This window comes from Oncorhynchus mykiss, chromosome 8, assembly GCF_057628025.1.
Source record: "Oncorhynchus mykiss isolate SJ-2025 chromosome 8, ASM5762802v1, whole genome shotgun sequence".
NCBI lineage: Eukaryota > Metazoa > Chordata > Actinopteri > Salmoniformes > Salmonidae > Oncorhynchus > Oncorhynchus mykiss.
Genome location: NC_143029.1, coordinates 75,787,501 through 75,812,373, shown reverse-complemented (window position 1 = coordinate 75,812,373; position 24,873 = coordinate 75,787,501). Strand labels below are relative to the sequence as shown.

Below are 24,873 nucleotides of genomic sequence, written 5' to 3'. Positions count from 1 at the left end.
TTTCACATATGGATTTTCTTTTAATCAATGTGTTATTCATGACACATCTGTTCCTCAACAGGTGAGAATTTAAATATAAATTTACTTTAATCTCGTGCCGTTGCTGAATGAAGGTGATACAAGCTACAGTATTTTCAAACAAAGGGACATTTCTCAATGTTTTTGGAATGGTGAGTACTGATTAAAAAAGGCACTGATATTTACAGTGTTTTTTATTTATTTATATATATATATATATATATATATATATATATACACACACACATACACACACAATGGCTGCGTTTGTCAATGCGACATATTAAACAGAAATACTGAGTGCAACAGTTCTACTACAGAGTAATGTACCTTAGTGATCATTTAACAAACGCTGTGAGCACAGCAGAACGATACCATAAGCTTACCATTTCCAACCGTAACAAAGTTTCACATGAGGGGCCATAAGTAACATTTTGCTCATAGTAGCTTCTTCCTTCAGCAGTCAAGTAAGTGCAGTACAAGGTATAATATAACTCAGTGTAAACACATGAAGCTCATCGCACTAGAGGTCAGTCAACCTTCAGTCAACATGGATAACTCACAACTCTCATGGAAGTTAAACAGTTTTGGTGGTAATTTTGAGAAATTGAAGTTGGGCAAAATGAATATAAAAATGTCCATTAAAAGTGCACAGGTTGAAACAATTCATAGGATATCAAAGAGTGACAGCCAGCCATCCCATTCTCAGAAACAGACAAACATCCTTTGTACACTTCAGTGGAGAATATAATGGTCCTGAAAGTGAAAATGTTTTTAAGTTCACACAAATAAGCTGAGACAATACAGTAACAATGAAAGCTATTGATCATCCAGAAACACTGGCACACTTCTCTGAAACAGAACAGTGAAGTGACTGACTGATGGAGACAGATGGGTCTGCCATGTGACTGACTGGGAGTAAGTACTGTAGCCTAGCCAGCTCATTTGAATCAACAGTTTCTTGGTTGGCAGTGTCCCAGTCATCCGTTTGGCTCAATGTACGTCTAGTTCAGTTACATAAAAGCAATAAAAAAAAACTATCCAGAACAACAAAACAATCCAAACATTCCGAAATCCATCTATTCCACTCGAAGTCCACAAAAAGTGATTTGTCTGGTATTTTGAGAAAACACCAAACTCTTCTAGCTAGAAAAGTCTGTGTTCATGCTCTGTGAAGAGCATAAAATAGTATTCTACAAGTCTCATCCCAACTGTAGTTCACCCTCCATTAGCTAACAGAGTACAATGTGTGACCATGGGTATAGCAGATAACGGAATTTGATTCTGCTGCGGCATTCTGCCACTGCTGTTCAAAAGTTAAATACATTGCTGGTGAAGGCCATGTTGATAATAAACTTGAGGACTCGTCTTTGATATGGCTAAGAACATCATATGCAGTTGTCTAGTGTGTCCAACCTGGGTAGCAAACCCAGTCTCCTGCTGCACCACAGAGTCAGCCCGCTAAGGGCAAATTCATGATAACGGAATTACGCTGAGACTCACTTTAAAATATGTCAAACAAAAACCAATGATTACAAAGTTAAACCATAGAACTCTATGCACAATGCCTACTTTGAACAATTTCCAATGGAAATTTTTACAAAAACACATTTACATTAAGAACTGTGCAGTTACAAAGTTTGGTAACAGAATAAAACTGAATAAAGCAATTCTGTTACGAAACTTTGCATCTGCACAGTTTTTCTAGTAAATGTATATTTTGTTACTGTGTAAATTGTTCAAAGTACTAGTTGTGCATAGAGTTCTATGGTTTGTTAAACTTAGAAATATGTTTTTTTTTATTCACTCATGACTGCATGGCCAGGCACGACTCCAACACCATCATTAAGTTTGCTCACCGACAACGATGAGACAGCCTATAAGGAGTTGGTCAGAGAATTGACCGTGTGGTGCAAGGACAGCAACCTCTCCCTCAACGTGATCAAGACAAAGGAGATGATTGTGGACTACAGGAAAAGGAGGACCAAGCACGCCCCCATTCTCATCGACGGGGCTATAGTGGAGCAGGTTGAGAGCTTCAAGTTCCTTGGCGTGCACATCACCAACAAATTAACATGGTCCAAGCACACCAAGATAATCGTGAAGAGGGCATGACAAAACCTATTTCCCTCAGGAGACTGAAAATATTTGGCATGGGTTCTCAGATCCTCAAAAGGTTTTACAGCTGCACCATTGAGAGCATCCTGACGGGTTGCATCACTGCCTGGTATGGCAACTGCTCGGCCTCCGACCGCAAGGCACTACAGAGGGTAGTGCGTACGGCCCAGTACATCACTGGGGCCAAGCTTCCTGCCATCCAGGACCTCTATACAAGGCGGTGTCAGAGGAAGGCCCAAAAGATTGTCAAATAATCCAGCCACCCTAGTCATAGACTGTTCTCTTTGCTACCGCACGGCAAGTGGTACCGGAGCGCCAAGTCTAGGTCCAAGAGGCTCCTAAATAGCTTCTACCCCCAAGCCATAAGACTCTTGAACAGCTAATCAAATGGTTACCCTGACTATTTGCATTGCCCCCCCCCCCCCCCCCCCCCACATACACTGCTGCTACTCTTATTATCTATGCATAGTCACTTTAATAACTCTCCCTACATGTACATATTACCTCAATTACCTCGACATCGGTGCCCCCGTACATTGACTCTGTACCGGCATGCCCTGTATAAAGCCTCCACATTGACTCTGTACCGGCATGCCCTGTATAAAGCCTCCACATTGACTCTGTACCGGCATGCCCTGTATAAAGCCCCGCTATTGTTATTTACTGCTTCTCTTTAAATGATTTGTTATTCTTATCTCTCACTTTGTTTATAGGTCTTTTCTTAAAACTGCATTGTTGGTTAAGGGCTCGTAAGTAAGCATTTCACGAAGGTCTACACCTGTTGTATTTGGCGCATGTGACAAATACAATATGATTTGATTTGTTTGGCATACATTTTAAAGTGAAAAATCTGAGTCTTCTGATACCATGGAATTGCCCCGAAGCGAAAGCCATTTTGGCATTTATAGCTCTGTAGCTAACTCAAGTATCCAGATCTCAAGCAAGGTTACTCATCATGTAATCTCACGGTGCCAGACATAAAACCGTATTCTCGTCTGAGAATGAGATTTGTTCCAGAAAAAAAGAAAACGGCTACTCATCAGGTTTCGCGGTTCACCGAACCGCCTCCCTTGGTTCTACTACGGCTCAATCTCAGAGCACGGCCACGCCCCCGTCACAGCGACTGGTGATCATGTTGCCAATCTCCGTCCAGGTGTCCAGGTGGGGGTCGTAAATCTCCACAGAGTCCACCGTCACGGGGGCCGAGAAGTCTCTGCTGGAGGCCCGTCCCCCCACGGCGTACAGTAGTCCGTTAACGGCTGACACGGACACCCCGGCCCTCGCCACTGCCATGGGGGCCACCTCCACCCATTTCTCCTATTAGAGGGAAGGAGTAATGGATACATATTTGAGAGAGACCGTCTGAGGGAAATCAGAGGCGTTGTAGTGTTTCCATCTACAGTTGAAGTTGGAAGTTTACATACACCTTAACCAAATACATTTAAACTCAGATTTTCACAATTCCTGACATTTAATCCTAGTAAAAATTCCCTGTCTTAGGTCAGTTAAAATAAAGTGGGGATCCTAAGAATGTGAAATGTCAGAACATTAGTAGAGAGAATTCAGCTTTTATTTCTTTCATCACATTCCCAGTGGGTCAGAAGTTTACATACACTCAATGAGTATTTGGTAACATTGTCTTTAAATTGTTTAACTTGGGTCAAACGTTACGGGTAGCCTTCCACAAGCATTCCACAATAAGTTGGGTGAATTTTGGCCCATTCCTCCTGACAGAGCTGGTGTAACTGAGTCAGGTTTGTAGGCCTCCTTGCTCGCACGTGCTTTTTCAGTCCTGCCCACAAATTTTCTATAGGATTGAGGTCAGGGCTTTGTGATGGCCACTCCAATACCTTGACTTAGTTGTCCTTAAGGCATTTTGCCACAATGTTGGAAGTATGCTTGGGGCACTGTCTATTTGGAAGACCCATTTGCAACCAAGCTTTAACTTCCTGACTGATGTCTTGATGTTGCTTCAATATATCCACATAATTTTCCATCCCCGTGATGCCATCTATTTTGTGAAGTGCACCAGTCCCTCCTGCAGAAAAGCACCCCCACAACATGATGCTGCCATCTCCGTGCTTCACGGTTGGGATGGTGTTCTTCGGCTTGCAAGCTTCCCCCTTTTTCCTCCAAACATAACAATGGTCATTATGGCCAAACAGTTCTATTTTGTTTCATGAGACCAGAGGGCATTTCTCCAAAAAGTACGATTTTTGTCCCCATGTGCAGTTTCAAACCGTAGTTTGGCTTTTTTATGGCGGTTTCGGAGCAGTGGCTTCTTCCTTGCTGAGCGGCCTTTCAGGTTGCCGATTATAGGACTCGTTTTACTGTGGATATAGATACTTTTGTACCGGTTTCCTCCAGCATCTCATAAGGTCCTTTGCTGCTGTTCTAGGTTTGATTTGCACTTTTTTGCACCAAAGTACATTCATCTCTAGGAGACACAATGCGTCTCCTTCCTGAGCAGTATGACGGCTGCGTGGTCCCATGGTGTTTATACTTGCGTACTAAATGTTTGTACAGATGAACGTGGTACCTTCAGGCGTTTGGAAATTGCTCCCAAAGATGAACCAGACTTGTGAAGGTCTGCAATTTTTTTTTCTGAGGTCTTGGCTGATTTTTAAAATGATTTTCCCATGATGTCAAGCAAAGAGGCACAGAGTTTGAAGGTAGGCCTTGAAATACAGTACATCCACAGGCACACCTCCAATGAACTCAAATGATGTCAATTAGCCTATCAGAAGCTTCTAAAGCCATGACATCAGTCAATTTAGTGTATGTAAACTTCTGACACACTGGAATTGTGATACAGGGAATTATAAGTTAAATAATCTGTCTGTAAACAATTGTTGGAAAAATGACTTGTGTCATGCACAAAGTAGATGTCGAAACCGACTTGCCAAAACTATAGTTTGTTAACAAGAAATGTGTGGAGTAGTTTAAAAACTAGTTAATGTAAACTTCCGATTTCAACTGTACATAAAGCTATGATGATGTATGGTGACAACGTGTGGCTTTTTAAACAAGGCAGTATTTACAGTGCATTCCGAAAGTATTCAGATCTCTTGACTTTTTACACATTTTGTTAGGTTACAGTCTTATTCTAAAATTGATTTAATTTTTTTTATTATGCTACACGCTTGGCACATCTGTATTTGGGGAGTTTCTCCCATTCTTCTCTGCAGATCCTCTCAAACCCTGTCAGGTTGGATGGGGAGCGTTGCTGCACTGCTATTTTCAGGTCTCTCCAGAGATGTTCGATCAGGTTCAAGTCCAGGCTCTGGCTGGGCCAATCAAAGACATTCAGAGACTTGTCCCAAAGTCACTCCTGCATTGTCTTGGCTGTGTGATTAGGGTTGTTGTCCCAGTCTGAGGTCCTGAGAGCTCTGGAGCAGATTTTCATAAAGGATCTCTCTCTGTACTTTGCTCCGTTCATCTTTCCCTTGATCCTGACTAGTCTTCCAATCCCTGCTGCTTAAAAACATCCCCACAGCGTGATGCTGTCCCCATTATGCTTCACCATAGGGAGGGTGCCAGGTTTCCTCCAGACGTGACACTTGGCATTCAGGCCAAATAGTTCAATCTTGGTTTCTTTAGACCAGAGAATGTTGTTTCTCATGGTCCTTTAGGTACCTTTTGGCAAACTCCAGGTGGGCTGTCATGTGCATTTTACTGAGGAGTGGTTTCTGTCTGGCCACTACCATAAAGGCCTGATTGGTACAGTGCTGGAGAGATAGTTGTCCATCTGTAAGGTTCTCCGATCCAGAGGAACTCTGGAGCTCTGTCAGAGTGACCATCAGGTTCTTGGTCATCTCCCTGAACATGGCCCTTCTCCCCTGATTGCTCAGTTTGGACAGGCAGCCAGCTCTAGGAAGAGTCTTGGTGATTCCAAACTTCTTCCATTTAAGAATGATGTGGGCCACTGTGTTTTGGGGGACCATCAATGCTGCAGAAATGTTTTGGTACCCTTCTCCAGAGCGGTGCAGCGACACAATTCTGTCTATAACCTATTCTCTCTTTCTCATTATTTTAGAATAAGGCTAACGTAACAAAATGTGGAAAAGGGAAGAGGGTTTGAATACTTTCCGAATGCACTGTATAAATCCACCATAACTCCCTCACCTCTTCAGGGCAGTATTTCTCTACCGTCTCCAGGGAGCCCAGTGCCTCGTTCCAGCCCCCCACAGCGTAGATGCAGTTGTTGAGGCAGGCCACGCCCACGTAGGCCCGCCGGGTCACCATGACGGGCAGGGCACTCCAGCGCCGGGAAATGGGGTCGTACACCTCTGCAGAACGCAGCTCCATCCCCTCATCACTAATCCCCCCGATCACATAGATGAAGCCTAGACATAGGGGAGATGGGAATGATCAGCGGCCATTCAGAAATTCTGACATTGAGACAGCGGAAGCAATTATATTGATACAATACATTCTGTTGTAAATGTTTTATGTATTGTTGTTATGTATGAATTGAATTACCCTGTAACTCGCAGCATCCAAAGTAATACCGAGGCACTGCCATGCTTCCAATGATCTCCCACTTATTCTCTGTCGGGTCATAGCGCTCCATTGTCTTCCCTATCTCTGATCCAACCCAACCACCTGCAGGAACACAGCAGTGAGGAGACATGGTATTAATACCTTATCCCATAGACCCAAGTGACAGACTCTTGGACACTAATTTCTTCATTCCCTTCTTTAAAAAAAATAACTGATCTGACATAACTGTTTTGGTGAAAGCTATGCAGTGGAAACCTTGCTTTCACCTGTTCAATCATGTTAGATCTGTGATGACTTCAAGGAGGGGAAAAAAATAAGCATATATTCCCAATCAAGGCCTTTGATTCGTTAGTTTACCCAGTGCGTAGAGAGCCCCGTGACAGGGGCAGACCCCGACACCACATCGAGGGAAATTGAGAGAGGCCACAGCTGCCCACTGCTTAGTCACCGGGTCGTATCTCTCTGTGCAGTCAAATATCATGGAGTCCTTCTCCCCTGGGAAATGACAAGAAACAGAATACTAGACATATAACTGTATTGCCCTGAGGAAGACACAGGTTGAAACACATGGCATGTTCTCCGTACAAACAAACACAGAACCGCACAGACAGGACTCATTACTGAGTGGCCTATCCTGGTTAAATAAATAAAATGAGAGTCTCACCTCCAACGACATAGATCATGCCCTCCAGCACAGCCACTCCCAGCCCGCTACGGGCCTGGTGCAGGGAGGACACAGTGGTCCAGTACTGGCTGAATGAGTCAAAGCGTTCCACGCAGCTCAGGGCCCGGCTGTCACTCCAACGGCCGCCCTGCAGCCGAGTGTAGCCTCCTGAGACAGGGGAAACCAACCGCGACACAAAAGCCTGGATCACTTCATGAAATGGAATATGGAATAATTACATTTGGATCGAGCTGGTACTCATATAATCTGCTGAGTTTACACTGAAGATGCTACAACAAAAGTGATCACCCCAGTTCTGTTGTCATCAACATGCAAAGGTGGCCAGGTGCTGAACTGAGGTTTGACCTACCTATGGCATAGAGGTATTTCCTGGCCTTTCTCCTTGGCCTCATCTTGGCTGGCTGTAACAGGCTGTACACCTTATTCTCTTTGGGAGACTTGCTGACCTCTGTGTATTCCCTCAGCAGTGTCTGCAGCGCCACCCGCAGGCTGAAGTCAGAAATGCCTACACAGAGAAATTATATGATGTCATCGATTAGCAGCACAACAATAAAAATCAGGGGGAAAGATACTGGTTTGGGGATGAGTACATTTTAATGGTATGAGGAATAAAAAAGGATTTAAGAAAATCAGTTCTTGATAAATCAGGAGAAATAAGGACATTCCTTCCTGACAAATCAGGAGGAAACATCTTTCCATCTAACCTTCGATGTACTTGAAGAGTCTCTGTGGGGAGAGCAGGGGGAACCTGACTGGGTCCAGCACCTCCACCACATGCTTCTTCCTTTTGGTCACGTCCTGTAGGACCCAGTCCATGGCCGCCGTGAACACCTGGTACTCATCCTCGATTCGCAGCTCCTCGCTCCGCAGCAGCTTCACCAGCTGGCCCTTGGACAGGCCCCAGAACTCGTCCGACACACACACCTAAAGGTCAGATGTTTTGAATGTGATTTAGTTTTTTGATGTCAGTGGTAACAGGTTATTCACTTTTTGTTACACACCCTCAGCAGATTAGAATGTGATGAAAGGAGAAAAGAGCCTCAGAGAGGCAAAGAGGGAAGAGAGAATCTGAAGACAGACAGAGATGGAGGAAGAAAGAGACCATGCGTAGCACCTCCAGAAAGTGGACCTGGATGTAGTTCTCAGTGAACGCCAGCATGTCCATGCAGGCGATCTGCTCAAGGAACTGGTATACCCCCACACAGTTGGACGGGTCCATGTGGCCCTTGAGGAACTCTCCACAGATAGACACCACCTCACTCAGCTGCAGCATGTCTGCTGCCACCATCAGCTCCTGCATGTTCTCCACCGTCACGTTAATCATACCTGGACAGGTTCAGTTCAAAGAAACACAAAGAAATCTGTATCATGTATTACTGTTCTTTGTATGAACACACTCAGTAAATGGTACATTTCCTGACAGGGCAAACCTGTGTATATGAACTCCAGCAGGACCTCAAACACTGGTGCCTCCACCCCCAGGATCTGGACCTCTTCCTTGTCTGCCTCGCTCATCCCCCCAGAGAAGAGAGCGGAGAAGTAGGGGCTGCTTGCAGCCAGGACCAGCTTGTGGACACTGAACACACGGCCTCCCAGCCGCAGCCTTACGTCACAGAAATCTGTCCGGAGGCGCATCTTGTTCATCTGGGCCAGGATGAGTCGGGCGTAGCGGTCCGATGCAAACAGAGCCTGCTCAGCGGACTGGGTCGTCACACTAGTTGCAGGTATGTCACCGCCGCCAGAGCCACTGCTCCCAGGTGGGGAGCGAGGTGGAAACATCACCGAGGACATGGTGGCTCAGTCACAGGGAGGGAAAGAGACGGGGGCGGTGTCACAGACACGGTCTACCCTTACTGCAGCTTCATGGTGCAGGACTCTTCAAGTGGACACATCATCTGACTCTAGGGAGAAGAGCACGAGAAACATGAAAGATGATACAGTATGCTATGTTACATTTGAGATTGTAACAAGCTGGTATAACATTACAATACAAAATAACATCATTTTGATAAAAAGTTCAAAATATTTGATGCTGGTGTTCTGTTTGTTGCTTTTGTCTTCAACTGTGTTTGTGAAAACAAGAAATAGAGGGGGGTGAATTCTTTCCTCTATTGAGTTCAAGTGATGCATTATATAACTGTTCATGTATCAGTTATCAAAAAGGTCCCTTGTTTTTATATCACCACCACCATCTGGACTAGTTCAAACTGTACAATCAGCTCATGACAACATATTTGCTATAAAACACAGCATTTCATCCACCATTGATCTGTGACTTTGCTCTATGGATGCTAGCTAAATCTTGGATACAAAAAGAATGAAGTTAGTTCACCTCACTTACTAGCAACCAGACCGAGATAAAAAATATAGCAGCATCATCAGATGGATTGGTGTGTCCCACTAGTCTGGCTACTAGTGTACCGTCGCCCTAGAGATCAGTTGGTTGGTAAGCAAACATACCTGCAGCTAACGTTAGCTAGCTAACGTTAGCGCCTGCTAAATTATGTGACAGATAGGGTCAGACCATTTTATTATTTGAATGCTAAATTACGATAATCGAAAATGTTCAAATATAACCTTGTCTACACAAAGGAAATATAATACACCAACCTGTACAGTTGCTTTTTAGTCCACATTAAGTTTTCAAGTTAGTTAATTTCCAGCAGGCAACTTCCGCAAACAGATCTGTCAATCTTTTTTCTGGATCGACTGTACGGTCTTAAGTGGAAGGAATACTAGGTCTAACTAAGCAAATACCAAACGTATAATGAAGTCAACACCAGTAGATGGCATCATTGCCCTTGGCGTGCAAGTGAAGCACATGCAAAAAATAACCAGGGTTGGGACCAAACGCCTGCATTGCTGCCTGCTTGCCTACCAAAATGAAGGACACAGTCATTGACTTAAAACCACATGATTATTATATCTAGAATTCTGCATGTAGCATGTGGTCGTAAGGAAAAGCAAGACATGGCCCATAGTTTGCAATATCTCTATCTTTTCTGTAATTTGGTTATAATTTGCCCACAGTGCTGTTGATTGTTAAATGAAAGGGCACACAGTGAGTGTTTTTAAAATGTTTAAATAGGGTTTAAGAGGTCATGGACCCTAGCCTTGTATATAATCCACCAGACTGATTTCCGCTGCGCTATTGGTTGTGAACCATTCATGTAAGCTTGCGAGATCAGACGGTTTGCGAGGCTTTACATGGCCCCTACATGGCCCCCTGTAGCCCCTGCTTCGTGCTTAAGCTATTAACATTATGGCCATTGACTGTGTGAAACAACTGGCTAATCAGATATGTAAATTAGAGCAGAATCAGGACAGTAAGCCTTTAACAAGCTCGTTAATGTTTTTTGTAGAACAAAAACTGTACAACTGTAGAACTGTACAAAAAGTGAATTCATTCAATTTACTTTTTGAACCTGAACCTGTTGACTATCGTTAAATAGACTTTCTTTGGCCTGACGACACAGGGCGGACATTTATAGCCCACCAACCCATTACTTCTTTCATTTTTGGGACATTTGGATGATTTGATTGTCTGGAACCCTGTTCACGGTGTCTGAAACCTGTTCCTCTTTAACCTTAAGGTTAAAAAGTTCAATTAATCAAGACAATCAAGAAATTGGTTCAATTAGCTCATTCGATTTAAAGAAGATCTTAAAATCCCTCTTCTTCTCCACTAGTCAGCCCTTTATAAATAGAATCTATAAATCAGTCAAAGTTTATTGGTACACAGTTTAGCAGATATTATAGTAGGTGCAGTGAAATGCTTATGTTACTAGCTCCTAACAATGCAGTAAAATGTCAAATTTTTTGAAATTATAAATTAAATCAAGAAATGGTGGAACTAATTCAATTAACAATTCAAATAGCACTGTAACAGTAATCCAAATGCAATCTACATGTATATACAGCAAATTAATTTACACAAGAATGATATGTACAGCAGTAGATATATTAGAGTGCGCTATGTCAAGAATCCAGTATATAAATAAATATACAGTGTGTATTAACAGTGTAACTAAAATGCAATGTACAGTAGTAGAAATATTAGAATGAGCTATGTCGCAAATACAGTATTTAAATGCACAGTACAAAACCCCATGGCAAAATGGACAGAATTGCAGGAAATTAGCTTCCGGTCCAGAATACGGAATATAGAAAGTATGGACAGCATTAGAATAGAAAAGGTATGTACAGCAGTAGTTGTATAGGATGAACCATGATACAATTTATACATATAAAGTGGGTAAAACGGTATTTAGTGACCAGTGTTCAATGACTCTATGGACATAGGGCAGCAGTCTCTAAGATGCAGGGTAGAAGGGTACACCTGATATCCATGCAGGTGCAGGGTACACCTGATATCCATTCAGGTGCAGCGTACACCTGATATCCATTCAGTGAGGTTTTGTATCTCGTGTATCTCCCTAATGTCAAATGCAGTCCGTTCTGTGGCGGAGTATCTTCGCCTGACTGTAGGTCTTATATCCTTTTACTCCTCCTGGCTGACCTCGCCATCCTTACACTTCCAGCTCTAATTCCTCCGTGATTAGTCCCCAGCGGCCCTCCAGCCATCTGCATGTAGCTAATGGTTTCCAATCCCAGGCCACATCCAAGTGACACTGGCCCTGTGCCACCCCAGTGGCCATATTAATCTTTCAGAGCTGAACACCTTTACACGGTTGACTGTCGAGGTGGACGGAGGTTCTTGTTCACGGACAGAGGTGAGATAATTTTGTTAGGATTATGAGGGGGCCCGGGCCAATTGGGTTCCGCAGTTAAATCAGAGGTCATACTCAGTGCAAGTGGACTCAAAATGATCAGGTGAGACTCGTGAGAGTAACTGGGATGGAAAAGAGGACTCCCGGGTAAACTGTGGCAATTGTAAGTGGATTTTCCTGGATAAATAAATACATTCATAATTATAATTATATGATGAGGGTGAGTGAAGAAGGGTTATGAGGTTTAATTAGAGGAGGACAGTGTGTGAAAGACGGATCCCCTGGCTGCCAAACTAGCTCCTACAGATCTTATTCGCTGGATTAGCATCCCCCTGGATGGTTTGTTAGCAAGCATAGGGCGGTCAGTAGTAGCCTACTAAAACTGCTGAACCAGCAGAACGTCTGGCCTCAACCCTCTACCTGACCAGAGATGCCAGAGGTAGCCTTTGCCAAAAGGTCAAGCCGAAAACAACCATGTAAGGTTACATAAACATGGGACAATGTAAGACTTCATGGTAAAACTTAATGAAAGGATTCTAAGTAGTCTATAAACAGTTAATTGTTTGCTTATAGATTTTCTTTATAAGTAAATTAGATCCCTGAGGTAGTAATGCCCTGGGATAGACAGTCACTTGACTAATATAATTAAGCAATAAGGCCCGAGGTGGTGTGGTACATAGCCAATATACCTTGGCTAAGGTTTGTTCTTAGGCACGACGCAACGCCATATAACACAAATCCCAGAGTTGCCTTATTGCTATTATAAACTGGTTACCAACGTAATTAGAGCAGTAAAAATACATGTTTTGTAGTATCTGTGGTATACGGTCTGATATACCACGGCTGTCAGCCAATCAGCATTCAGGCCTCGAACCACCCAGTTTATATTACCAAATAAATAGGATAAATGATTCAGTCAACACTGGCGACAAGAACGGTTCAGCAATGGAACAATGTGTGCACAGTAGTGATGAAATACACAGCAGGCCTGGATAAAATTGAGAAGACAAGTACAAATCTAAGCAAGCATGTATATAATAAAATTACAGTTAATAAAATAATATTTTTACTGGGTTGAAATGACATTAAAACAAATTGTATAATGAGGATAGGCCTATTCTTTGTAATTGTGTGAGCATTGACTGGATGTCATGAAGCAGTTAGGACCATTTTTGTTTAATGTTTGGGGACCTTCAAGATTCTGCAGGATTACAAAACAGACAATGTACGCATAACTAACCACATTTTTTCATGCCTTCCACAAACCATCCAAGTGTATATATGCTGGTGAAAGGAAAGTGTCAGTGTCAGTCACTGGGCTACAGTCTGCCACCAACATAGCAACTGGCTGCTGATTGGCTGCCAGTCAGAGATCAGCTCGCCGTTTCATTGGTGGACCAGGTTGGTGTGGAACCGGAGAGGCAGACAGAGACAGAGGGAAGAGGGCCGTCATTGGCTCAATTGCCAATGCCTGAGAGCAGGTTTGACGGTGTAGTTTAGGGTTGTCACTAGTTACCAAACCACAAAGTCATAAACCCGCCTATTTCTTATATTCCTCGGCTCAAAATTTGATTTTAAACCTAACCTGAACCACACTGCTAACCTTATGCCTAACCCTAACCTTAATTTAAAACAAAAAAGCAAAATTTTGTTTTCATTATTTTTTTACGATATAGACCTTTGTTTAACTTTGTGACTGTGGTAACTAGTGGAAACAGTATTTTAGGTGTGACTATAAAGGGGGAATGGTGATAGTAAGAGAGCAAGGGATTGTAAAAAATAAATAAAACAGTACGTGGATTATCAATGGAAGAATGCAAATGTGCAAATATTGCCATGAGAGAAAGAGATGAGGGTTATGGCGGGAAGACAGTTTCAGGTCAAGTCAGTCAGAGTTCAAACCAGGTAGCATCGATTATTAGGCTCAAACTGTTGAAGTGAAGTTGGGACGAAAGTTAAGGGTTGAATTGGAGGTGTAATCGGAGCTGTCCTTCTGTCACTCAGTGTTGCAGTGCAAAATTAACCTGTGCAATCTGTCTCGTGTAATCTGTCTCGGTGATGCTTTGCCTTCTGTCCACTTTATAATCAGGAACACTCTGACACACAGACACACACCCTGGTAGTGAGTCAGCAGCAGCTCATGGTGGCTGGCACGGTTGCAGTGAGAACATACAGGCTGTCCTGACTCCACTGCATCTGGTCCATCCTTCCCGCCAAGCAGGCTGTCCTGTCCACTCTCTAAACCCTGCCCATTTCTACAATTTCTCTTCTTAAATATGCACTCTGCAAAAATTGCCCCTCCATTTCCTGGTTGCTAAAATTGTAATAGTTTGCCACATAAACTTCAGTTTATGTGACAAAACAAGCAATTATAGTGTAGAGAATCATTGTACCATCTAAACCACTGTGAAATTGCTTTTCGATAACCAAAAATATAGTATTTTCAGCTGTTTTAAACTGGTATGCAAAACCGGGGAGCACAGAAATAGTGCGCATAGAACAGATCTACTGCTTCTTCAACCTGGTCTCAGAGCATTTTGTATTATTCTGTACGTATATCTGTGACACTCCATTTAGTATGATATGTTACGTTTCGTATGGTATGTATACATTTTCATCACTCATTTTGAGTGATTATGTTATGTTATGTTACGAATTTACAAAATATACAATATGTTTACTAATATTCAAAACGTACAAAATGTTTACGAATTTTTAAAACGTATGATATGTTACAAATTCTAGCTAGGTGGCTAATGTTAGCTACTGTAGCTTGTTAACATTAGCTAGGCTAGGGGTTAAGGTTAGGGTTAGGTAGTTAGGTAGGAGTTAGGTAGGTTAAAGGGTTAGGGGAAGGGTTAGCTAAAAGGGTTAAGGTTAGGGTTAGGGGAAGGGTTAGCTAACATGCTAAGTAGTTGCAAAGTAGCTAAAAAGTAGTTTAAAAGTAGTTCATTAGCGAAAATGTTAAGGTTGTCCGTGATGAGATTCGAACACACAACCTTTGGGTTGCTAAACGTTCATGTTATACACCCACCTCGACCAACCACTCTCCTTTCGTTTTTACCTCAAGTAACCATCTGTCTTATGTAACCATACCAAACGTAACATATATTAAATGGGGTATCTCGGATTTACTTGCTCTGAGACCAGGTTGGCTTCTTAAACGTGCTTTCAATGAGAATGAAAGATCTATCGCATTTCTATGCAAATTTTGTCTTCTCCCAAAAAGTTGAACTTCGCTGCTTTCAAATTTGACTTTAAACCTATCCCTAACCTTAACCCTAAATTTAACCACCCTTCTAACCTTATTCCTAACCCTAACCTTAACCCTAAATTGAACCACCCTTCTAACCTTATTCCTAACCCTAAATTGAACCACCCTTCTAACCTTATTCCTAACCCTAACCTTAACCGTAAATTGAACCACCCTTCTAACCTGATTCCTAACCCTAACCTTAACCATCCTTCTAACCTGATTCCTAACCCCAACCTTAACCCTAAGTTTAACCACCCTTCTAACCTTGTTCCTAACCCTAAACTTAAATTAACACCGAAAAGCTTTTTTGTAGAATCTGACTTTGTGGCTATCTTATCTAATGGAAACCCTCATCCCTCCTTTCTCTTTTGACCCATGTCGCCTCGTTTTTTCTCTCTCTCTATCTCTGATTGACTCATGTGTTATGTCCCTATGTCCCTTCTCAATCACTCTCATCACACCAGGATTTTGAGGATTTTATAGAGATGATCTGTCCATAAGCAGCTGCTCGGCTGCTCGGCCCGCCTCGTGTAGGATTGGCAGCAAAATTGAAAGGCATAGTGATGTCTTCATAAGATATATATTGTAAGGCCTCCCGGGTGGCGCAGTGATTAAGGGCGCTGTACAGCTGTGCCATCAGAGTCCCTGGGTTCGCGCCCAGGCTCTGTCGTAACCGGCCACGACCGGGAGGTCCGTGGGGCGACGTACAATTGGTCTAGCGTCGTCCGGGTTAGGGAGGGATTGGTCGGTAGGGATCTCCTTGTCTCATCGCGCACCAGCGACTCCTGTGGTGGGCTGGGTGCACGGTGTAGCCTCCGACACATTGGTGCGACTGTGTTAAGAAGCAGTACGGCTGGTTGGGTTGTGTATCGGAGGACGCATGACTTTCAACCTTCGTCTCTCCCGAGCCCGAGTTGTAGCAATGAGACAAGATAGTAGCTACTACAACAATTGGATACCACGAAATTGGGGAGAAAAAGGGGTAAAAATTCAAAAAAATAAAATATATATATTGCATTAACAAGGACAACACAACTTCAACAAAACCCTCATCAGTTTATTGTCTTCAGCAAGAAAAATTAAAAATCTCACATTGCTTAAAGTCGTCCCAGGAGTTTCCTCAATGCTCCTGTCTAGTTTTTAAGAAAGACACCCTCCATCCAACCAACCACAAACATTTTACAGTATCTCAATACAGAGTGTCTTTTGTCCTCAAACTTGACATATGTGCCAAGAACAAAATGTATTATTTTCCTTAAGCTATGTAGGCCTACATGTCTTGAGGAAATATTAATCGCTCTTATTACCCGCTCAATGCCACAGTTCAAGTAATAGAGACAGAATGTACACTTCCGCATCTCTGGCAGTTCACACAATGTTCTTAAAAGGTCACGTCATCAGATGAATAACACCACCAATTAAAAGTTAGTGCATTTCTGTGGCAAAAGCTGATGACCCCCCATAATTATAATAATGAATTTCTAAAATTACAAATACTGTTGGATTGCACTTTCCTCAAGCTTTCATCTTCTGTGGCATATTTCAGAAAATATATCATATCAAAAAATACAAAAAGCTTATACTTTGAATAACAGAATATAATATACAGTACTTCAATTTATGTTTTGATCAAGCACGTGTGGTGTGTTTTCCGCCATCACCATAAATGTAATATTCTGGTCGGAATATATACTTTTATCACTAATAGCAAGTGCTTTGGTTATTGGATACAATATGGAAAATGTCATTCGAAGGATATCCAGAAAATTGTTTATGCTACATACAGTACATATCAACTGGTAACTGGGTTATATTTTGACAACAAAAAAAACAGCGCTACTGACACGATGCGCCACATCAGTTCCTATATTTGCATGACTATGTACTGAAATACCCAGAACATGTTTGGTATGTGTACCACAGCTAGCTATGCCACTGAGTCAGCCATCTCGTTTTTCTGTACCATTATATTCTAATTCCACTTTTAGGATCTTCCGTGCATGGACATCACAACAATTAAAATGTTTGAAATAAATTCTAAATTCCAAGGTATTGGGTGTATTACAATCTCATTTTACATTAGCACCAGTACTTGTGTTGTCAAAATGGGACCCTAGAAGTCCAAATAAAAAAACAGCACCTGACAAATACCAACATATTGTGACATAGTATATGTAGTCAGTCATCTCCCGGATGACCAGGCCCACTAAAACAAATCAAATCCCATGAAAAAAAGGTGAAAAATGGGTACAAAAAAAAACAAATAGCAAACAGAATCTTATAAAAAACAAAGTCCTAGCTGACATTCAAGTTCCGGTCAAAGTTCCAATTAAGTGAAATTACATTCACCAATCCGTTGGAATCATCCTAGTGCAAATTTCACACATTCTTCTTTGAGAAAAGAACGCCCTCAAGTTGTCCTCGTAGGATAGCTTCAGTACGCAAACATGTCCGCCCTCAAGTTGCTACAGTACACAAACACGTCCGCCCTCAAGTAGTCCTCGTAGGATAGCTACAGTACGCAAACAAGTCCACCCTCAAGTAGTCCTCGTAGGATAGCTACAGTACGCAAACACGTCCCACAGCTGACTAATCTACATCTCCGGAGCGGCTGCAGGGAGTCCAGCAGGTAGTTTAGTTTGAGTCTGTAGAAGATGGTGTTCCTCCGTCTGTTGTAGCAGGCAGTCCTCTGTGGCTGTGTGTGGGAAGGCTGACGAGACAGGAGTGACGTGGACAGGGTGCTCCAGCCGGACGTCCAGGGCCTGGTTGTGCTGTGCCAGGGAGTTGAGGCGATAGTGCAGAACGAGCTCCTTCAGAGAGCAGTGGAGGTCGTAGGGCTCAGCAAAGCCATAGCCACGTGGCGTGCTATAAATCATGCAATGCTTCACTTCTACATTAACACTGCAAGGATACAAAATAAAAATATAGGTTAGTACCAGTGTAGTGGCCCTAAGCCTTGGGAACATGGATCACAGTGAAGTAACTTAACAAGAGCCTATAAAACAGTGTAGCAGTATTCCCATATTCTTCCAACTCCACATTCCTTCATGACCATTTACATATTGTTATTCTTTCACAGGAAGAGGACACTCACACTACGGAACAGGCGTAGCAACCCTGCTTGCTGCTCTCGCGAATCAGGAAGGTTCCGGTGGGTTTGTCCATCAGCATCTCCTCAGCCTGGGTCCTGCTCAGCTCGCCCACGAACCAGCTCCCCTCGTCATGGTGCGCCAGTCTCTCACTCTCACCCTTCAACACGTAGGTGCTGTACACACCAGAAAGGACATTTAACAAATCTTTAATTGATAAGAATCATAAATGATAAGTAAGTAGTGTGCATACTATGTATACATTGGTATTGAATAAGTTCTAAACAGTTATAAGCACTACAAGCATTTCTTAGCACAACTAAATACAATTAAGAAGTATTATTACAATTTAGGTCTATAATGTGAAATACTTACTTGTCACTGCTATTGTCTTGGAACCCCAGCCAATCGTTAATGCGTTTCTGTTGCACACCTTCGTGATTCAGCCAACTGAAAACCAAAGAGAATGAATGTCTGTGCCAAGTGTTTGAAAAAAGCTAATTTTCATTAATAGTGACTTTAATAGAATAGAATAAAATAGAAGTATTGTAATGTACTTGAGGTACTCGTCTCTGATGTTGCGTAGCTCTATGAGGTCAGGCCTGAGGCTGTTGATCCTCCTGTCTGTCTCTCTGTAGTCCTGGACCTGGGTCCTCAGGTCCTGTTCCAGATGGACCTTACTGTCATAGATCTCCCCCAGCCGAGACTTTAGCTTCTCATAGTTCATCAGGAATCTGGGGAGCAAAGGGCAAAGGTCATGAGAGGTCAAAAGAAGGGTCAGGAGTAGTGCCACTGGCCTGAGCTGAACCACAGCTGCATGCAAGTCAGAGGGAGGAAACAATAAAAAGACATCCATCTATCCACACTATGAGCATACGTCTCACATTCCATGTGAGATAGACCAAGATACAACCAGACTAGTTACCAGACTCACCTCTCCAAGTCCTTCTCTGTTCCCTTAGATCGAATGCTCCTCTCACACTCCTCCCCATAACGCTCCTGCTCGCGACACTGCTCCTCGAAGATCAGCATGGTCTCGTTAAAGGCCTCTATCGCAGTTCTCTTCATCTGGATCTCCTGTGAGGTTTTAGTGTAGGCCTCGTACAGACAGTCAAACTGTTGACTCTTCTCCTGGTACTGACTGTGGTACTCCTGTAGCTTCCTCCCGGCAACATCAACACTGTCCACTTTCACCTGCTCATCCTGGATACAGACAGACATATTTAATACATTTATGAAACTCACGGCTGGTCCAGCAGACATAAACTTGTTGTCTGTGCATGATGAGTGGTTTCGTAACTAAATTGAAGACAAAGGCAAATTTCCTTCCCTGACAAATGTCAACTCAACTCTTTTGCATTCTTTGAAGACCGTCTTGAAACAGCGGATGAGAGGTGCCTACTGCCTACCTGTTGGAAGCGGGAAACAGGGTGTGTGAGCATGACGTCCAGTACAGCGTTGTATTCCACCAGAGGATGGTGCTGGTAGTGCCAGATGAGCTCCACTACAGAGCAGAAGGTCAGGGGCTCTGAAAAGCCATACTTCCCCTCACGGTGGTAGATCTTAATCAGCTTGCTGTGCCCGTCTTTTCTCAGCGTTAGCGTGAAGTCTCCTTGTATCTTAGTGGAAGCGTCACGAACCAGGAAGGAACCATCAGGTGTGTCGCGGAGCTTCTCGTTGACTTCCTCCCTGGAAATGTCTCCCCAGTACCACTCGGCATCCTGCAGGGGATATACTGGGGCTTCCCTTAGGCAGTTGTCGTTCATGAAGGAGGTAATAGGTTTGGCTGACCTGGGAGGGAGAGCTGAAAGAAAAAGAGATCAGATCAGGATGACAGTTTGTAAGAAAAAGCTGTTTCAGCACAAGTGGGGGGGTGCATCTCTATTCAACCCCCCCATACACACACACTCTCTCCAGACACTGTCAAATCTCCAGACAAGTCTAGGCATGTCCCCAGCTGATAACAGTTTCTGTCCTAATGGCCCAGATCGACCATATCAGGACTGAGAACATGCCAGACTGCCACATGCTCTGAAACAAAGACGGAGGACAAGATCGGTCAGTGAAAAAGCGGGTAGGTTCACACACACAAAGCCGGCTAACTCCAGTATGCTTTTACAATTTATTTCTTGCAGGGGAAATATATTTTACATATTTTTCAACAGGTCAGAAAAACCAATGAAGCTAAGGCAAATGTAAATGCTGCAAATGCTGCCCATTTCCACTGGTCTGTCAGTAAAGTGGATGGGGTAAACTTTACATCCCCTGCTTGTCCAGTGTCCAAACTGCAACTGCCCCAAAACCATAAACCATCCATCTTCAGGGAGGATTCTAAAGTTATGATCATATACAAAACAATTTAATTTCAGACTTTCTAAACCCTCTTAAAAGGTGCACCATGCAGAAATTGCTCTGTTATATCCCGGTTGCAAAAATTCTAATAGTTCCCCTAATTTCCGTTTATGAGACAAAACAAGCAAGTATAGTGTAGAGAATCACATTTATATGTGAAAAGTTACATATCGCAGCTTGAACTTTTCTATATACATTTTAAAACTAACAACAAAAAACATCTGGATCTCTCCAAAAATGACAAGAGGGGGTTGGGGATGGGGGGAGAAAACCCCATCAAGAGGAAGAGAAAGGCGATATCTTTCACTACAGGACAGAAGTGCCTTTCAGGAACCTGTAGCAGAATTGCACATAACTTCAGTCAGGAGGAAAAATGGTTTCTCGCTCCCTCCGCTCTCTCTTTTTTTAAACAATTTTAAAATAAGCACAAGACAGGTGCAAAAGCACAATGGCAGACAGGCAGAAGAAGCTGAAATCCTGGATTCCTACTAGACTCAGCAAATTCACCCTGCACACCTACTGTATGTATGCATGCATGCATGCACGCACGCACGTACGTACGTACGTATGTATGTATGTATGTATGTATGTGTATGTATGTATGCATGCATACATACATGCATGTATGTATGTACAGTTGAAGTTGGTAGTTTACATACACTTAGGTTGGAGTCATTAAAACTTGTATTCAACTACTCCACAAATTTCCTGTTAACAAACTATAGTTTTGGCAAGTTGGTTAGGACATCTACTTTGTGCATGACACATTCTCTCTACTATTATTCTGACATTTCACATTCTTAAAAAGAAGTGGTGATCCTAACTGACCTAAGACAGGGAATTTTTACTAGGATTAAATGTCAGGAGTTATGAAAAACATACAACATACATACATACATACATACAGTTGAAGTCGGAAGTTTACATACACTTTAGCCAAATACATTTAAACTACGTTTTTTTTTATTTTATTTTTTTTACAATTCCTGGCATTTAATCCCAGTAAAAATTCCCTGTTTTAGGTCAGTTAGGATCCCCATTTTAATTTAAGAAGGTGAAATGTCAGAATAACAGTAGAGAGAATTATTTATTTCAGCTTCAATTTTTTTCATCACATTCCCAGTGGGTCAGAAGTTTACATACACTCAATTAGTATTTGGTAGCATCGCCTTTAAATTGTTTAACTTGGGTCAAACGTTTCAGGTTGCCTTCCACAAGCTTCCCACAATAAGTTGGGTGAATTTTGGCCCATTCTTCCTGACAGAGCTGGTGTAACTGAGTCAGGTTTATAGGCTTCCTTGCTCGCACACGCTTTTTCAGTTCTGCCCACAAATTTTCTATAGGATTGAGGTCAGGGCTTTGTGATGGCCACTCCAATACCTTGACTTAGTTGTCCTTAAGCCATTTTGCCTCAACTTTGGAAGTATGCTTGGGGTCATTGTCCATTTGGAAGACCATTTGCAACCAAGCTTTAACATCAGGATGTTAATGATGTCTTGAGATGTTGTCTCAATATATCCACATAATTTTCCATCCTCATGACGCCATCTATTTTGTGAAGTGCACCAGTCCCTCCTGCAGTAAAATACCCACAACATGGTGCTGCCACCCCTGTGCTTCACGGTTAGGATGGTGTTCTTCGGCTTGCAAGCCTCCCCCTTTTTCCTCCAAACGTAACAATGGTTAATATGGCCAAACAGTTCTATTTTTGTTTCATCAGACCAAAGGACATTTCTCCAAAAAGTACAATCTTTGTTCCCATGTGCAGTTGCAAACCGTAGTTTTATGGCGTTTTTTTTATGGCAGTGGCTTCTTCCTTGCTGAGCGGCCTTTCAGGTTATGTCGATATAGGACTCGTTTTACTGTGGATATAGATACTTTTGTATCTGTTTCCTCCAGCATCTTCACAAGGTCCTTTGCTGTTGTTCTGGGATTGATTTGCACTTTTCGCACCAAAGTACGTTAATCTCTAGGAGACACAACGCATCTCCATCCTAAGCGGTATGACGGCTGAGTGATCCCATGGTGTTTATACTTGCGAACTATTGTTTGTACAGATGAAAGTGGTACCTTCAGGCATTTGGAAATTGCTCCCAAGGATTAACATGACTTGTGGAGGTCTGCCATTTTTTTTCTGAGGTCTTGGCTGATTTCTTAGGATTTTCCCATGATGTCAAGCAAAGAGGCACTGAGTTTGAAGGTAGGCCTTGAAATACATCCACAGGTACACCTCCAATTAGACTCAAATAATGTCAATTAGACTCTCAGAAGCTTCTAAAGCCATGACATCATTTTCTGGAATTTTCCAAGCTGCTTAAAGGCACAGTCAATTTAGTATATGTAAACTTCTGACCCACTGGAATTGTGATACAGTGAATTATAAGTAAAATAATCTGTCTGTAAACAATTGTTGGAAAAATGACTTGTGTCATGCACAAAGTAGATGTCCTAACCGACTTGCCAAAACTATAGTTTGTTAACAAGACATTTGTGGAGTGGTTGAAAAACGAGTTTTAATGACTCCAACCTAAGTGTATGTAAACTTCCGACTTCAACTGTATGTATGTGTGGTGTGTGTATGTGTGACTGTGCCCATCACTCTGGAGGTTGTGTCATGATGTAAAGTAGCCTAGGGGCTAATACACAAATACCGTATTATGAGGAAAATAGTTTATAAAAGCCCATGTAAAGAATTATGTATTTCAGTTCATGCAACCCAGGGACTTGTCCCTCTCTTTGACACAAACCAGCCCAATGCACAATGTCATTCACTGTAATCGCTTATAGAGACTACTAAATTAAAAATATTACACGATGTGATATATTCTAAACTATTACAATATCACATCAAGTAGCATAGGCTACACGTGAATTGGTAGTTTGAAAATAAGTCATGCGACAAGTTGGTAGGCTTTCAGTGCTTGCGTACGAATTAAATATGGTCGGCTACAGTAGACGAGAGGAGAAAGGGGAACAAAGCAGTCGTTTCATGCGGAATTTCTACTCCACTCAACATTGTTCACGCGCTGGTAAGGTGCGTTATAACATAATAATACGATACAGCGTATTTCACCAACCTACGACCAAAAATATCATGTTTAATTGGGATATATCTCTTTAGTAACACGAAGCAAGACAAAGAGCAAAACCACCGCGTCAAGCAAGTCCACGAGAAAAGTATTACGTAATTGGCAAGCAGCGAATTGCACTTTGCATGTCTGGGCAAAGCCCATAGAGGGGACACACAATAATGTACCAGCACGGACACCTGTGTGTGCACAACTGGCCAAATGTCAACGTTCTATCATCGTTGGAAGTGATGATTAATATGATAATATGCATAATGATTACAGATCCAACAAATACCTGGAGGTGCTTGATCCATTTCGATGTAGAATAAGACTTCAGAGGGATAAAACATCCCGTTCCAAACGTTTATATTGCAAACCGTCTTGTTGTGAGGTATCTTTCCCTGTCTTGCGATGCGTGAGAAATACAACTTTTACTTGCACCAGAGTGAAAGGATCACAATGGCGAGTCGTTTTAGGAACATATGTGGTCGATTTCAGATTAGACAGCCAGTAGCAGGATTGTCCATTAGTCCAACTTCGGAGAAAATCATTTGCGCCAACCTCGTAATTGGTTCAATACATTTACTCACAGAAAATGTTCTGCAAAAAAATATAGTAATTTCCAGCCACGTCTGTCAGTATGGCCGGTCGGCGCCGCTCCAAACTTCATCGCGCAGAGGTAGCAGTCAGGAGATTTTAAAGGGATCTGGAACATCATCTTGGGAGAAACCAAAATACATCACTTTCAGAGGGAGGGCTGCCCCCACAAGGCGGATTACTTAAAGCAGACAGACAGAAAATAGTATACATTTCTGATGTAAATCTGAAATAGTATCATGTTGTCTTGTATTTGAGTGATTGTAGCCTATATAGCCTTATAGACCGAAGATTATTTAGACAGAATATTATTAGTGGGTGTATTGTGTGATAACCGCTCCCATACATTGAAAGTGGTACCTTCCCTGCCCTATCATTTCATTGAAGGATCTCAATGCAAGGTAATTTGCTGATTTATTTGACGACACGAATGGAAGGAACTACCATGCACACA

The 24,873-nt window shown here is 42.5% G+C and overlaps 2 protein-coding genes across 4 annotated transcripts; both read right to left on the bottom strand.

The window, feature by feature from the left end:
• On the bottom strand, nt 1-10,051 carry klhl27 (kelch like family member 27). Of its 3 annotated transcripts, XM_021613708.3 has the most exons (11): nt 9,935-10,032; nt 9,657-9,752; nt 8,755-9,225; nt 8,439-8,650; nt 8,029-8,248; nt 7,674-7,829; nt 7,304-7,471; nt 6,997-7,134; nt 6,619-6,741; nt 6,262-6,482; nt 1-3,453 (listed from the first exon to the last, which is right to left on the bottom strand). In XM_021613708.3, exons 3-11 carry the CDS (start codon nt 9,113-9,115, stop codon nt 3,229-3,231), a joined length of 1,824 nt encoding a protein of 607 aa, XP_021469383.1. In that variant the 5' UTR covers nt 9,116-9,225; nt 9,657-9,752; nt 9,935-10,032; the 3' UTR covers nt 1-3,228. The 3 variants fall into 3 exon arrangements, with proteins under 3 accessions (XP_021469383.1, XP_090038727.1, XP_090038728.1); XM_090182601.1 differs by lacking the exon at nt 9,657-9,752 and having other exon boundaries at nt 9,935-10,051; XM_090182602.1 differs by lacking the exon at nt 9,935-10,032 and having other exon boundaries at nt 9,657-9,819.
• A 6,295-nt stretch (nt 10,052-16,346) lies between these two features.
• On the bottom strand, nt 16,347-24,543 carry LOC110530540 (phosphatidylinositol 3-kinase regulatory subunit gamma). Its single transcript, XM_021613706.3, has 7 exons — nt 24,118-24,543; nt 19,809-20,203; nt 19,334-19,602; nt 18,957-19,133; nt 18,775-18,849; nt 18,405-18,575; nt 16,347-18,211 (listed from the first exon to the last, which is right to left on the bottom strand). Exons 1-7 carry the CDS (start codon nt 24,170-24,172, stop codon nt 17,905-17,907), a joined length of 1,449 nt encoding a protein of 482 aa, XP_021469381.3. The 5' UTR covers nt 24,173-24,543; the 3' UTR covers nt 16,347-17,904.
• Between the last annotated feature and the right edge of the window lie 330 nt (nt 24,544-24,873).

What these genes read in the sequence shown, in the direction of transcription:
- LOC110530540 (XM_021613706.3), bottom strand. Translation starts at nt 24,172, where the DNA reads ATGTTTTATCCCTCTGAAGTCTTATTCTACATCGAAATGGATCAAGCA. An exon ending in CAAGACAATAGCAGTGACAA is followed by an intron (nt 18,576 to 18,774) that starts GTAAGTATTTCA and finishes TGGTGTGTACAG; the next exon opens with CACCTACGTGTTGAAGGGTG. An exon ending in TGCTACGCCTGTTCCGTAGT is followed by an intron (nt 18,212 to 18,404) that starts GTGAGTGTCCTC and finishes GTATCCTTGCAG; the next exon opens with TGTTAATGTAGAAGTGAAGC.
- klhl27 (XM_090182601.1), bottom strand. Translation starts at nt 9,115, where the DNA reads ATGTCCTCGGTGATGTTTCCACCTCGCTCCCCACCTGGGAGCAGTGGC. An exon ending in CGGGGCTCTCTACGCACTGG is followed by an intron (nt 6,742 to 6,996) that starts GTAAACTAACGA and finishes GTGTTCCTGCAG; the next exon opens with GTGGTTGGGTTGGATCAGAG. An exon ending in TGGATGCTGCGAGTTACAGG is followed by an intron (nt 6,483 to 6,618) that starts GTAATTCAATTC and finishes CCCTATGTCTAG; the next exon opens with GCTTCATCTATGTGATCGGG.